Source organism: Strongylocentrotus purpuratus, unplaced genomic scaffold, assembly GCF_000002235.5.
Source record: "Strongylocentrotus purpuratus isolate Spur 01 unplaced genomic scaffold, Spur_5.0 spur5_scaffold_8, whole genome shotgun sequence".
NCBI lineage: Eukaryota > Metazoa > Echinodermata > Echinoidea > Camarodonta > Strongylocentrotidae > Strongylocentrotus > Strongylocentrotus purpuratus.
The window spans coordinates 30,881,888-30,898,007 of NW_022145614.1; the positions used below are offsets into that span (position 1 = coordinate 30,881,888).

Here is a 16,120-nt window from a genome sequence, read left to right on the forward strand (position 1 = left end):
GTATAACACTGTACAGTACTATCATGGTATAACACTGTACAGTACTATCATGGTATAACATTGTACAGTACTATCATGGTATAACACTGTACAGTACTATCATGGTATAACACTGTACAGTACTATCATGGTACTACCATGATTTCATTTTATTTGCTGTTGTTATCATTTATCAATTCAATTTACTTTAGTTTACTCAATTATAAACATTTACAACAAATGAAGAAATAGATATTGGAAACAGAGGGGTCCACTAAAAAGCAATGCTTGTACAAGTGTGAACACCTCAAATGATACTTAGGAATAATGAGTAATTAAATTAACAAGTCCGTAACTACACAAGGAACTACAAAATAGGGGGAAAGGGGGATGTCAACAGAGACGAGAACGGAACAAGACAGTACTTTACATGACAAAGATAGAAGAAAACGGTCATAATACAAAGAGTAGACAATGCCAAAAAAGAAGTGAGAGATCGGGGGTACAGAAAATAATACAAAATGATGAGCTGCATGTGGGGTTGAGAAGAAGATGAGGAAAGAGAAATGCGCATTAGAAAGAAAATAAGCATGAGAAGGCACCAGGCGCGTACGCAGGGGGGGGGGGGGGTTGGGGTTGAACCCCCCCCCCCCTCCCTTTGGAATTTTCGGCCCGATTTAAAAATGTTAAAACCCTCCCCCTTGAAAAAATCCTGCGTACGCGCCTGGAAGGCACAATATAATATATCAAATTACATTTTTAGTCGGCGAGTAGAGAATGATCTTGTACTTAACAAACACAACTACAACACAAGAACAACAATATATACTTCATTGAGGTTAATATGATTGTAATAAAAACAATTTCATTTTGTTTGTTAAAAGTATTAATCGATGAAGCATCATATATAAATGTGTTTTTTTTAGCTAAGAGGGTCCGCAAGAGAGATAAATGAAAATCGTCCGAATGTCTTGTTGGGTAATTATGAACTGAGCTATTCTTAAAAAACATTTCTTGAAAAACAGATGGCAACATACTATTTTTATAATTATACATAAATTGACCTAGTTGGACAAAATATAAGTCGTGTACTGACATTTACTAGCTACACAGAGCAGAATCGTGTTAACAGCGTTATATACTGCAGTCTAAAAGCGAGAAGAAAAAAGAGTTCTTGACAGATTGGCATGATCTTTTAACAGATTTCCAGCTGTCGAAAGAAAAGTGGAAATATTTCAGATTGTCCTGCGAAAATATGTTGGATAAATGTCTAAATATAGAGGCAGAAATCTTGATCTTAATTGATACAAAGTCCAGCTTTTAGGAGGTGACCAGATTTCTTTCGGAGACATTATTATAACATGATATATTTTGAAAATGTCACTATTGGGTAAGAATAAGTCTTAATAATTTGTGGATGAAGTGCTAATTTAATATCTGTAAAGCGCTTAGTGACAGTATTTCTAATTAGGCGCTTAGGAGGAGGGTCACTGGAAGAAGTCCTTCAATTATCTTTTCACGTCACCTATCCCACTTTCCCTGTCTATTCCCCCTCATTTTTCTTTTCTTTATTCTTTTGTTCATTATTCAATTGAGGATACGTGCCCCTCCCCCTTCATGCCCCTCCACATACACAACTGATACTGACATGTTGTCGAGGCGCGATAGCTCAGTAGGTAGAGCAGTGGTCTCGTTATCCGGTGACTCGGGTTCGAAACCAAGTCGATGCGCTATATAGTGCCCTTTGGTAAGGCATTAATCCTCATTACCAGGTTCCTCGGAGAGGACCCTATAAGCCGTCGGTCTTCTGGTTGCTTACTAACAAGCTTGTATTGCTTTCTTAGCTGTCAGTTAAAATACCCACCACTATCACTTCATGACTGAATTACTTTCGTACAATCATTAATGAAGAATTGAAGTATAGGCATAATCTAGTTTGATATGGGTGACGATTGCTACAGATAAAGACGATTATAGGCAATAACACAATACTTGTTTTAATTCACAAAAACATTACATAAGTTATAATTTGAATGGCACATGCGTTTAGTTGTATTATATGATAGGGTTAAATTCTAAATTGCTTTGTTGGACACCGCTTCCCGCTTCTTGAGTATAAGGATGATAACGCTGAGGGCAACAGACAGTGATGTGAGGACTGCAGCCAGAACGAACATGAGCACAAAGCTACCAGTCAAGTAACCTGCAGAGAAATAAAAGTTTATATAAAGGAATTATCGGACGAACCAACAATAATTGCATTACGAAAAACCTGTAGGAAAAATGAGAATTATGTATCGTTTCCTTTAAAAGATTCTCGACTTGTTATGAATGTTAATAATAGCTTCTAACCAGTAATGTAGGAACAGCCATTACGGGAGTGACGAAGGCACCTGTTCCTTCAAGCGAATGGAAAAGGAAAGAGAAAAAGAGAAGGAAGGAGAGAGAGAGGGCGAGGGGGCGACAGGAAAAGCAAACAAGATGGGTAAAGCACTATGAAAATATGACATAATCTTCTCAAACACCCTCCCCTAGTTTCCTCAACGAATCTCACGACCCCCCCCCCCCCCCTCGAGTCGTAAGTAAGGCCGAAGGCGCACTTCCCCGTAACACCTGAATGGCTGCACCCACGCTATACTATTGCTTCTCATCATATTCTTACCAAAGTGTAGAAAACCTCATCACTACAAAGGAAATTGATAATATTGTCAATCGGAGAAATGACTTACCTAATGCAACATTGCCGAAGAGGCCACCGAAACCCTCGACGAATACTAGCCATCCTAACGAGATCGACGTCGCACTGTCATCGATCACCCTCTGCATTACGATGTTGAGTGAGATGATAGCCCCGGCAGACACTCCGAACGCCAGTGATGCCAAGATGGCGACCACGTAAACCCTCATGAGAAGTCCGAGGACCAAAGAGGCTGATACCATCAATATCTGCGCGACTATGTAGAGATGCGCGGATTTCACGTAACCCTTCGTCACAAGGATGCCACTGAAGAAACGACCAACAGCCTGAGAACCCCCGAAGACGGAGAGAATTGTGGCTGCTTCCATGGGAGAGAGTCCTCCGTGAGTCCCAGCAGGGGCCATGAAAATGGAACCAACCATGTAGGTAGCTGCCAGGAAAAATATGGCGACAAGGAGTGCCACATGACAAACTTTGGTTGTTCTCGTTAAGGGTTTGGCGCTAAACTTGAAAAGATTGGATATTCTAAATGTAGATTTAATAACCCTTACACTCTCGAGGCTATGATATTTGTCATCATTTCGCATATCATTCACACTAGATGGACTACAGTTAGAAACATGGTCTATTCCAAGAAATGTAGATTGAAGACGTTCTTTTTCATCCGTGATAGAGACTCCAGAATGGATGTCGCCATCTATATTAAAAGTCGCAAGACTTTGAATCTCCTCCTTATTCTCGTCGATATGTTCATCCGAATCACCATGTTGCTCTTGATCATCACATGGGACTGTAATGCCCACTGGTACTAGTGGATAACAACTTTGGTTGTTTAGTGATCCATTGCAGTCTTTGCCAACACCTGCAGAACTTTCTTGATCATATGATTTTGGAGACTCCAGACCGGTAGCAGTAGTTTGATGGTCAGACGGGGATGGTCGAAGCAGTAGCTTGTTAGTCCCTTTGCCAACATCACCTTTATCGTCGTCCCGGTCATTGACTTTGCATACTTTGATGTCCTCATCACCGACGAAGGGCCCTCGCTTTCTGACGACATCGGGTTTCATCAGTGCGCCAATGACGACAGTGTTGAGCGATATGGCCGAGCCAATTAACAAAGCCCCTCTCCATCCGTAGGCAGAAGCAAGGATCCGGAATACAGGGGAGAACACAAACACCGACATCGGGATGCCAGTTATTGCAGCTCCATTAGCTAGGGCGTAGTGGCGGTCAGAGTAGTGCTGTCGAATGGTAGCTGTAGATGCTGTGTACAAAGCACTCCCTCCAATCCCTAAACGTCGCATAAACGTAAAATCAAATAGTTAATCAAATTAATAGCAATCTTTCTTGATGACACCAAAGAGAGTAGTGCATGTTGCTCGTGACGCTAGCATAACCCATTGCTTACTGGAACCTGGTGGTCCCTGTGTTAAGCCTATGGGAATTAGATAATTCAGTAGCCAACGAGATAAGTTGCATCAGGCCCATTGTATACGAAACTTCCTTTTGTAGACATAGCTACTACGTCTCAAAGCCCTATCCCACTGAGCGGCGAATGCTTACGAACGTCAGTGCCAATTTGGATTCGCCAACTTTTCTGACGAATGTTGGCGAAAATCAGCGACATTAAGTGACGTTTAAAGGGCCTATCTCACTTAATGTCGCTGATTTTCGCCAACATTCGTCAGAAAAGTTGGCGAATCCTAATTCGCATTAGCGACAATTAGCAACATTTGAGCGAATGTCTCCGAAAGTGTTTGCGAAAGGCAGTTGGCGACTATTAGCGACTGTAAACAAATGTTAGCGACAACTTTTGCGAAGATTAGCAACTATTTGCCAATCCTTTGCCACTATTTGTGAACGTTTGAGACCTTTTGCTAACTACTGGTACTCAATGGGTCGATTTTATAAAGGAACCATATGGTAACGTGGTCGCTAGCTTTGGCGAAACACAGAGAACTGACGAAAACAAAGAGCAAAACCGTTTAACAACCGTTTGCAAAGGCTTACGACTGTTTTGCAAACGCTAACGACTGTTTTGCAAACGCTAACGACTGTTTTGCAAACGCCTGCAACTGTTTGCGGAAAAATGAATTCGCAAAGAAATTTTGAACATGTTCAAAATTTCTTTGCGACAAGAAAAACTGTTTACAACAAAGAAAACTGTTTGCGATCTTTCTTGCAACCTTTTACAACATTTTACAAACTCTGGCGAAACCCCAAATTCGCTACGTTCGCAAGCATTCGCCGCTCAGTGAGATAGGCCCTTAAAGGAACATTAATTTTGAACGAATTTTTCCGAAAGTGTTTGCGAAAGGCAGTTGGCGACTATTAGCGACTGTAAGCAAATGCTAGGGACAGTTTTTGCGAAGATTAGCACCTATTTACCGATCCTTTGCCACTATTTGTGAACGTTTGAGACCTTTTGCTATTAACTCCTGGTACTCAATGTGTCGATTTTATAAAGGAACGTGGTCGCTAGCATTGGCGAAACGAAGACAACTGGCGATAACAAAGAGCGACACCGTCTTATAACGTTTGCATAGGCTTACAACTGTTTTGCAAAGCTTACGACAGTTTTGCAAACGCCTGCAACTGTTTGCTACGGAAGCTTAAAAGTGCCACCGAGATGACGAGATAATTCCTCGTCTTCTCGACTTTTCTGGTCTGAGAAGGCGAGAAGGCGTGATCCGACATTTCGTTTTCTCGGCCGTTTTTGGTCCAAGAAAGCGAAAAGGCGAGATTCCAAATCTCGTCTTCTCCACTTCTCGGGTACGAGAAGTTGAGAAGGCGAGATACCAAATCTCGTCTTCTCGACTTCTCCGGTACCAGATGGTGAGAAAGCGAGATTTCAAATCTCGTCTACTCGACTTCTCGGGTACGAGAAGGTGAGAAAGCGTTATTCCAAATCTCGTCTTCTCGACTTCTCGGGTACGAGAAGGTGAGAAAGTGAGATTCCAATTCTCGTCTTCTCGTCTTCTCGGGTATGATGTAGTGAGAAGACGTTTTTTACAAACTCACCAAGTCGCATTGTTTTAGACGAGAAAGCGGGGAGGCGAGATGTCCAAACTCGCCGTGGCGCCCTATACAGTACGAGAAGGTGATTTGTTAGGGGGAATCCCCGCTATTCATGATAAGTTTAAATACTAGTAGGCTAAGTAATAAACAAAATGATAATAAGATAGCGAGATAATGGATAAGGGACACCCCCACGACTGTGGCGTAGGCGGGGGGGGCCACGTGCCCCCGAATATTTGTAGAAAAAAATATTGAAAACACACATTTGTGAACAAATAAACAAAAAAGACGTGCCCCATTAAATGTACGCGACCCATCTTCCCGCAGAATTCCTTAGGTACAAATACATAATACCGACATTTTCGTCCAAGTAGTTCATAGATGGCGTAGCCGGTGTGTGTTTCACGGGGGTGGGGACACGGGGGTGGGGTGCAGTGGGGTGTAGCAGTGTTACCATCAAGAGATTGATCTATCTCATCTCTAACCCTCAGCAAGGATGGAAACGACAGAGAGGGGGTTGTAGGGACTTAAGTTATTCACTATTTTCAAGCATTTCGTAAATATACTATTTTGCACGATATATTTTCCATATAGGTAAGGAAGTTTGATTTTCAAATGTTAAGCCAAATTAGACCCGATTCGGTGACCCTAAGGCATTATGCAAACGGTAGCGTCCCCCATACCATGTCTTTTTAAAAGTATTTTAATTTCTTTAGCTTTGATAATTATCATAATTCCCATAATTTAGCTAATATTTTCCCCGCTCCTGTGGTGACAAAAAAAAAGGAAAACATAAGACACATAATAATCCTATCGTAATTTGTTCCCTAGCTTGTGGGAAATATTGCCCCACAACCCTGCCCCGACTGAGCTTATCTAGGCTACGCCACTGAGACATTAAGTAGAACAAGCAGGCCCATGATCATAGCCATTTAAGGACTGAGATTGCTCTTTTAGAAACTAGTAATTGTTTATACGCCAATAATGTTTTTTATTTGTAGAAAGTAGCTTTTTAGTAGCTACAAATATTATATAGCCTTAGCCATATCCAGGGACCCAGGCCTGAAGCTCTACAATTTTAGCCAATGAAGAGTTTCAAGATTTTCGTTTTTCAATTAATTATCATAATTTGGGATACTACATGTAATTAATATTAATATTAATATACCTACCTTTATTCATCCGCAATCTTGATTTCCTGAAACTTTCCTAACACCGGAAACACAATATGTTGGACCGGACCATGAACCTAGTTATTACCCGGAGAGGGGTGGGGAGGGAGGCACTTTAAAATTGTGTTTTGTTTGGGGGATAGGGGGCTTGAACACTCTCGGACCTTGAAGGTCTTTGTGTCAGGTAGCGTACAAATAGGTAATGCAATCCCAATATGTTTTACTGTTTGAGTTCTATAAATTTCAGATATTAAAAACCGATAGTATTTATATTTCGCACGCTATACCACTAAACTATATGTCTTTCTCTGTATTTACATTGCGAGGTATAATTCATGGAAACAACGAAAATCTTGAAACTCTTCATTGGCTGATATTGAAGAGCTTCTGGATGCCTCGATTTATATATACGGCAATATATTTTGTAGATCCACACGATTTGGAATCTCCCTTGCTCATCATCTTGTACCTGAAAAGTCGAGAAGACGAGATTTGGAATCTCGCTTTCTCACCTTTTCGTACTCGAGAAGTCGAGAAGACGAGATTGGTAATCTCTCATTCTCACCTTCTTGTACCTGAGAAGTCGAGAAGACGAGATTTGAAATCTCACTTTCCTCACCTTCTTGTAGCCGAGAAGTCAAGTAGACGAGATTTGGAATCTCGCCTTCTCACCTTCTTGTACCTGAGAAGTCGAGAAGACGAGATTTGGAATCTCGCCCTCTCACCCTCTTGTATACCTGAGAAGTCGTGAAGACGAGATTTGAAATCTCACTTTCTCACCTTCTCGTACCCGAGAAGTCGTGAAGACGAGATTCGGAATCTCGTCTTCTCACTTTCTTGTACCTGAGAAGTCGAGAAGACGAGATTTGGAATCTCGCCTTTTCATCTTCTTGGACCAAAAAAGGCGGAGAAGACGAGATGCCGGATCACGTCTTTTCGCCTTCTCGGACCAAAAAAGTCGAGAAGACGAGGAATTATCTCGTCATCTCGGTGGAACTTTTAAGCTTCCGTAGTTTGCGGAAAATTTTCTTGCAATTTTTCTTGCTACCCTTGCAACCTTTTACGAACCCTGGCGAAACCCCTAATTTGCTACGTTCGCAAGCATTAGCCGTTCAGTGAGATTGGTGCGGTCATTTTTATATACCTATTGTTCTCTCCCTCTCTCTCTCTCTCTCACCCTCTGTGTGTGTAATTCAGCCAAATTTATTGTTTACCTCCAAGCAAACTGAATCCAACCCAAATGAAGGCAATATGTCGTGCGAACGCCATGAGAAATATCCCTGAAGATAGGAGAACACCACCTATCATGATCACCACACGACATCCTACAATGTTGAGGGCGTATGACACCAGAGGACCTGCATTGTGATCGAGACAGGATTTTAAAAAATAAAATATATAATTAGTCAAATTTTTGACTTACTTTTGGTGTTCCAAAAAGTTTTATATCTAGTTAACTTTCTTGTTATTTTTAATATTTCCCATATAAAATACAAGTAAGTTCCCCACTCAACACTGATTTCTGAACGGCAAAAACTTACTTTTTGTTGTGTTTATAATATAGCAATACTTTTGTCCGACGTACAGCAACCAGTGGTGGAACACAGGGCGGATCCAGGGGCCCAAAATAAGTTAAATAGGTTTTTGCTCAAAGGTAGGGGGGTGTTGAGAAAAAAATTGAGCTACAACCGCCCCCCTCGTTGAGCCCCCCCCCCCCTTGGGTTTGAAACCCAAGGCGATGCGCTAGTGCCCTTTGGTAAGGCATTAAGCCTCATTACCAGGTCCCTCGGAGAGGACCTAAAGCCGTCGGTCGTCTGGTTGCTTTCTCAGCAGTCAGCTAAAATAACCACGACCATTTATTCATGCTATGATTATACTTTAGCTATCGAAGTGTCCGAATATCATTATTATTTTGGCAGAGAGATTTCTGAATAGTCTCGATTTCGGGCCGGGGATATACTCGAATAATTATGTAATTCCTGAAATTTTCACTAGAAAAAAAAGTGTCAACAATTTAAAGTGAAGAGTTTATATATTTCAGGGGCGGATCCAGCATTTTTCAAAGATGGAGGGGCATGACATGTACGAATTATTGTGAACGCAAAGTGCAAAGCCTTTACAGCATGGGGTCCGTGGCCCACTAAAGGGCCCTGAAAAATGTTGATCCTTAAGATGCTCTATGGTCCATTCTGAGGCATTTCTCAATGCGTAAACTGAAATTGTATGTAAATATTTCTTAGTTTTTTTTTTCGGAAGGAAAAAAGGGGACGTGCGCCCCCAAGCCCCCTAGATCCGTCCCTCTGTTCGAGCAAAAGGCACCCCCCTCCCGCGTGTCCGTACACTGTCCTCAAATATACTCAAGCTATATAGGTCCCTTTATCATTGTTGGAAAGAAGACGTCACATGGATGTTCATAATATGAATTGCTGTTTTATCATGGAACAGTTTGGCAAAAAAATATAATACAATCTAACCTGCGATACCGAAAGGAACGACGAAGGCCGCCATCGTAATTCCGATTAAGGCCGTGGACGTATGAAGCTCTTCTGCGATATCGTCGATGATCACCGGCAAGCCGGTATGAACACCCGAAAAGAAGAGGCATGTGAGCCAGGCCATCGACACCCGCCATTGCAAAAAGAATCGTTTTAAACCCGACATCATCTTTCGTAGTCGACGTCGACTTCGAAGTAGGCCGATAGATTATGACACTTGGATACCAGGTGGGAATACTAGAATAGCTAGATGCAATGATGCTCCTTTCTGTTAAAAACTGTGAGGTCGACCTTCACAAAGCGAGATTCGATGTCACGCATTGAATTCGTTGAGCTCACTTTCCAATAATGACAAGAGATATTAATAGACTGGTAGATGTAAATAAGGCTCACTGAAAATAATTATGAAATAAGAAAATCCCCGGAGAAATTAATTGAGACGGCTACATAATAACAATATTGCGTACAAACACGATGCACCACAGACTACAATATCCCAGGTCGAAAATCCCATAGAGACCAATAGAGACCATTAGAAAAGTTCTATTGGTCTCTAATGGTTTCTGTTGGAGTCTATTGGTTTCTGTATATGGCGTAACTTGCAATAACGACCGATACAAACCAGCAAATGGCTTCAGAACAATGAAATGTTGTTGACTATACCTCCATTGTATTCACTGAACCGAATAAACACCGATAGAAAAATGGTTGTTGGCTCATCCCATGTCATATTGAGTGTACCACATTGAAATAGGGATATTGTATGCAGTTGAAACCGCTCTATCAGGCTACTTTTGTAACGCTATTATTTGTGGACAAAGACTGTTTCCACTTAGATAAGCATTATCATCATAAGTCCTTGCTTGGAAGAAATATTGCTTCCTATAAATGTCGCTGGATCGTATTGCAAATCAACAATGAAATGAAATGGTATTTTGTGAGGCATAAATCCTCAATACTGTCAGTTATGACTTAAGGACGTAGGTCCCCTAGTTGATTAGCATAGTAGCACATACATGATTTAGCAGTCATGTTAAACAAACACTCGCAAACTATTATTCAATAACATTTGAGAAGGTATACTATTATTTAGATCTATTAGGAATAAATAATTGTCAAAATCGTTCCATGAATTGGGGTAAAAAAACATTATTCCATCATTATGACCAACAGTGTAATAGTGAAAAAAAGTCTTAGATGTGATAAAGACTTTATTGTGAAACTATCATATAGGTCTAGTATTCCATGAGATGTGAATCTGTCTGGTTACAAGGGACATCGATCCAAGGGGCACAACAGGGATGATAAATATTGCCCAAATTAATGTTCCAAAACAAATCCCAGTACTTCTATTGCCTTTTGTTCTCGATGGGTGTATTTTCGAGTTTCGCGCGATCAGTGGCGATACTGAGAGGACAAAGATGATCGAAGAATTAAAAAACTTTGTAAAAACGCACAGAATCTGGATTACTTCATAAGAGTCCTGGGCCCCCGGTATATTGTGTTTATACAATACAATACCCGATATCCTTATGACTGTATGTCTGTAGTCCAAAGTACAACTTTTGATAAAGATCTGTAGAAATTGGCAAAGAGCAATCTTAATGTATACATTTCGGATAAATACCATACCATTAGCATTTTTAAGTATTTTGTGTATAATAGGAATATACTTTCTTATGATCTTATCGCACACGACACTCATCCGACCTCCATTATTATGGCCTATAAATCGAGAAGATACCCTGGTCCGGATATTTGGATTGCTTTACCTGACAGCATTAAACATTCTGCATCTCTTTATTCATTCAAAGCCTCCATGAAAAAGTATCCAATATCCAAATATTCATAAACACTATTGGTCTTTACAATTGCATTCAATTTATTGTTTGTGTGTTTCAAGTTTCAAGTTTCAAGTTTTTCAAGTTTCAAGTTGATTTCACCTTTCACAAATAAAAAGAATTTACATAATTGACAAGAATAGAAAATAATATGAAATATACTATAAAAGTGTCACATTATATAATTAATTCTTTGAAAAGACGTCGAAATTATTATTGTAATGAATAGAAGGTTATACAGAGTGAAATGTGAGGGACCTAATAAAAAGCTTAGCTTGTAGATTATAGGTTCCCATAAAAAAAAAATTAACAGTTGGTTGAAGTAGTTGTAATGGTAGAGGACGGTACGGTGGACAAGATGCCTTAACATAAGATGATTATACAACGTGAAACAAGCAAAAATAGCAAAAATAGCAAATACAGCAAGCAAACCAAAGAAAATGAGACAATAGTCACTTTAAAATATTGAGGTCATTAAACGAGGTCATTGAACGAGGTCACCCGAGCGAGGCAGTAGACATGAACAATCATAATTATGTTACAGTAGTGTATACAAGAATGTAGGCCGTAGCCATAGAGATATATAGGCCTACTTGTTATTATCTCTATGGCCGTAGCCCAGACACAATCCTGTTTCCAACATGCGTTCGAACCCACGCACGTCTGCTCCCAGAGAGCCCCAAGGCACGCAAACGCATTCACCTGCGCCACGCCCCATGCCTCCCCCGCAGTATCACCTGCATGAACCAGCTTACAGCAGCAGCCGTTGCCATTGTATACATTAGTTAACGGTGCCTAGTTCGTGGACAAAAGGAATCGAACAATTATTTCACCTGCATACACCCATATGCACACACTTGCATTTCCCCCTTTTCTTTCAACTTTTTATTAAGTTGCTTTATGAAGAAGAAAAAATCTATATACGTGACAGTCCATTCTCAAATATTATATATATATTCCTATAACAGCGTCACCCCCACCCCCCCCCCCTTCTCGACTGATATCGACCCAAGCATTCATGCTAATTATGAAAGTTAGCCAACGCTTTTCAAGTTTTTTTTTTCAGTAGTCACATTTTATGTAAATCGATTGTCGTTTGAATATTTGATTTTGATTTTTCAATAAATGCAGAAACATCTGATAAAAATGGAGTTTTGTCTCCACATTCCTTCCTTTCTGCTTAATACTGCTCTACCCAAGAGCACAGCATTCCGATATTTAGTTCTCTAAGTGGATACATCAAGGATCATCACAGAATACGTTTTCTTTTACTCGCTCTCTGATATTTATGTGCTATATACTAAGTGTAATTGAAAACCATCAGCGGTAAGTTATTGCCCTTTTAATTTGAAAAATGTTCCGTCTCCCTGAGATCGTCTCATTGTATTAACATGACTGTATAACTTTCCGAAAATGAAAATTTCGTTGTTAAACGTTATGGACCGCGCCCTACAAAATAATGAATAAAGAACCTCTACCCAAAATATTTAAACTTAATCATGGAAAAGTTCATATTATGGATTTTGTTTCTTCAATATAGTAAATGATAACTTATTAATTGCAACATTAAATTTATAGAAAATTGACTACTGCTCAATAAATAGAAATATCAGGTATCAAACAGTTAGTCATCTTACCAATGTATTAAGTAAATGGACCTTTTACACTGTTCAATTAATATTGTAAACGACAGCTCATTATTTTAACGAGTAATTTTGCACGCATTTCAAGGTAAAGTAGTCTAACGTTTAAAATGTTAACGTCTGATGATTCTGCGGTGTATTAATCTCCAGGAAACAATTTTACAGCATGTGTATATTCTTATTGCAATTGCAGATTTTAATATTTTGTAATTGTTATAATATTATATCAGGGAACTTTAACGATCGCCCTGAAAATGAGCTTGACAATAGCATGAACCTGCGTATACAATGTACGGAAAAGAAAAGAAAAGAAAAAAGGGTTTCAATCATTTTCCAGTTCTGTGTCCCAGTGAAGGCCCGGTACGGTCTTACTTTACCGATTTCCGCAACAATAAAATAGCTGGACACTGCCATGCAGGGGGGACTGGGACTGGAGAATGGGTGGAGAATTTCGATGTAACCGGCCCATCCAACATAGACATCCCCACATTTTCCTACATTTTCAACATGATTATGATACATTATCGTTTCTTTGCAAGATAGACGTCCAAGCGATTGTTCAGACCACAGACATAATAGGCGTATACGGACACAATTTTGCTGGAGGCGGGTCTCTAGCTTTAAACAAACTTTTCTGTTTTTAAACACCATGTACTAGTATCTAGAAGGAATTTTGTGCAGAGGCGACACCTCTTCAGCTATCATAGTTTCTTCAAAATCATTTGGCAGATAAACCACAGTACGAAAGACTGGCAAAATTATACAATATTGGCTAACGAGCTATGGAAATATCCTAACATCATATTCACTTCGATCTACATTACCCCTTCTCATTCTCAAATCCCGAAAACAGTCTGGCTTCAAATACTTTCAATCAGTTGCCACAGGCCTATATGACTTTTTGTAATAAGCTCCCTGCATTTCTAACAAATAGTACTTCACTTTTGGCAACAGCAGCAAAATCTAAAAAACATTTGCATTTAAAATTTATTGATTGACTATAGAAAACAGCGCCTTGCATCCTCTGGAAAAGGTGTTACATTAATCTGATTAATATTATTATTAGCACTTACCATGTAATAATGCTAAAAACAAACAAATAAATCTAAAAGTAAAAACGGTGATGACGTTTTAGTAGGTCTAACTTGTTTTTATAACTGTTCCTGGCGTTCCAAAAACAACATTTCTTTGTCAGGTATACTCCCCTTTGTTCGTGTAATGTATTATTGTGAACTTTGTTATGACGATTGGAGAAAATATAAATAGATATGAAATCTCATTCAATTGAATATAAACTTGAACCATTCGAGTGTGACCTCGTGCACAAAGTATCTTTATAATAAACCAATCACACGGGTCTTTTGAGCTATACAAGCCTCTCCATGTTCACCCAGTTGCCCTCTGTTTGAAATTAGAAGAGACTAAAGAAAGAGCAAATGGGGCATGTTATTATTAAAGGAAACCAAAACCTTCATACTAAGTTACTTTTATTGTAAAGTTTAAAAGATTTGAATAAAATCAGTGAAAATTTGAACAAAATCGGGCAAGGAATAAGGAAGTAAGAGCTTTTTGAAATGACTAGTCACTAGAGGGCGGTATTCAATTTGATGACATCATCAGTGAACAACTCTCCATGCCTTTTGTACATAAAATTTAACAATTTTTTTTTTTCTTCGTATTTATTTGTGTTCTTGATCCGACTTCATAACATGCGAAGTAGAATATCATTTTGCATTCTATATCTTGCTTTCGGGGGAGTACATCACCTCAATCACAAGAAAGAAGGAAAAACATGAAATTGATGTACAAAAGGCATGGAGAGTTGTTCACAGATGATGTCATCAAATTGAATACCGCCCTCTAGTGACTAGTCATTTCAAAAAGCTCTTACTTCCTTATTCCTTGCCCGATTTTGTTCAAATTGTCACTGATATTTTTCAAATATCTTAAACTTTACAATAAAAGTAACTTAGTATGAAGGTTTTGGTTTCCTTTAAGCCCATCGTATACGTCCTTCTAATCTACACGATAGTCATATGCAAATCTGAATTTCATTCCCTTGAAATTCAGATTTTCATATGACTATTCAAATCATAATCATCATGCTTGTTCAGATCCTCGGTCAATTTAGATTTTAAGTGTTTGAATGTTCGTATCAAATGCTATTGCAAATAACATTCTTCCAAAATCGTATGTGTGCGATGGGCTTCACCTTTAGACAATCATTTTTCGTACACGAATATTGTTGATGGATATAGTTTCCACCTATTGGAAAATCCTGCATCCGCCACTGCTATTGTATATCCCTTGACACAGGGGCGTACGCAGGATTTTTTCAAGGGGGGGTTTTAAAATATTTTGCTCCCGAAAATTTGAAAATCGCGCCGGCCGAAAAGTCGCTCAGTGGGGGGGGGGGGGGGGGGGGGGGTAAGCGGACACTTTTTTTTTTTTTTTTTGGAGGTCAAAAAAAATCGCAACGACTCAGCCAGCCGAAAAGTCGCTCAGTGGGGGGGGGGGGGGGGGGGGGGGGGGGGGGTAAGAGGACACATTTTTTTTTTTTTTTTTGGTCTCGAAATTTCAAAATTTGACATTTTTTGTCGTTGGGGGGGGGGGTAAGGTCACCTTATTTAGGTTAGCCGTGGGTATAATTTTTTTTTTTTTTTTTATTTTTTTTTTAAATAATAATAAAAAACAAAAAAACAAAAAAAACAAAACAAAGGGGGGGGGTTTAGGTTTTTTTAGGGGGGGTTTACATACATAAAAATACCAAACGGGGGGGTTTGAACCCCCAAAACACCCCCCCTGCGTACGCCCCTGCCTTGACATAATGACGGTAGTGAGGAAAATCTGCACGCAAATTGTATGCGATTTTCATTCACTACCGTCACTTCGTGAAAATAGGGACGATAAGTTGTTGACAGTGTAAAATAAATCAAATTACGCTTCTGATATATAATTCACAATGTAAACAATTATTTCAATAGAGAAGCAAAAACATCACTTCAAAATGGATTTAATGCACAACCATCATAAGTCCTTTCTTTGAAAAATAGGAATTACATTTCAAATTTGATCTATTTTATGTAAAGTACAAAGTCAAAGTCATGTAGATCTAGTGTTTACAAAAAGTACACAGTGTACAGAGAACAGTTACATGTCCATCTTGATCTACTGAAGATCTTAAGATTGTTTCAAACCTTATATAAAGCTATATCGACTAATATAGCTTTGTGTTTCAAACCGACTCGCGCTATAGTTTGTATCCAAATAGGCC

At 39.3% G+C, this 16,120-nt stretch overlaps 1 protein-coding gene across 1 annotated transcript; it reads right to left on the reverse strand.

Annotated features, from left to right (window-relative positions):
- Positions 1 to 1,779: 1,779 nt before the first annotated feature.
- LOC100891791 lies at positions 1,780 to 8,242 on the reverse strand. Its single transcript, XM_030975891.1, has 3 exons — positions 8,082 to 8,242; positions 2,709 to 3,968; positions 1,780 to 2,182 (listed from the first exon to the last, which is right to left on the reverse strand). Exons 1-3 carry the CDS (start codon positions 8,173 to 8,175, stop codon positions 2,055 to 2,057), a joined length of 1,482 nt encoding a protein of 493 aa, XP_030831751.1. The 5' UTR covers positions 8,176 to 8,242; the 3' UTR covers positions 1,780 to 2,054.
- Between the last annotated feature and the right edge of the window lie 7,878 nt (positions 8,243 to 16,120).

What these genes read in the sequence shown, in the direction of transcription:
- LOC100891791 (XM_030975891.1), bottom strand. Translation starts at nt 8,175, where the DNA reads ATGATAGGTGGTGTTCTCCTATCTTCAGGGATATTTCTCATGGCGTTC. An exon ending in TGGATTCAGTTTGCTTGGAG is followed by an intron (nt 3,969 to 8,081) that starts GTAAACAATAAA and finishes TGCGACGTTTAG; the next exon opens with GGATTGGAGGGAGTGCTTTG. An exon ending in CTTCGGCAATGTTGCATTAG is followed by an intron (nt 2,183 to 2,708) that starts GTAAGTCATTTC and finishes ATTTCTCTGCAG; the next exon opens with GTTACTTGACTGGTAGCTTT.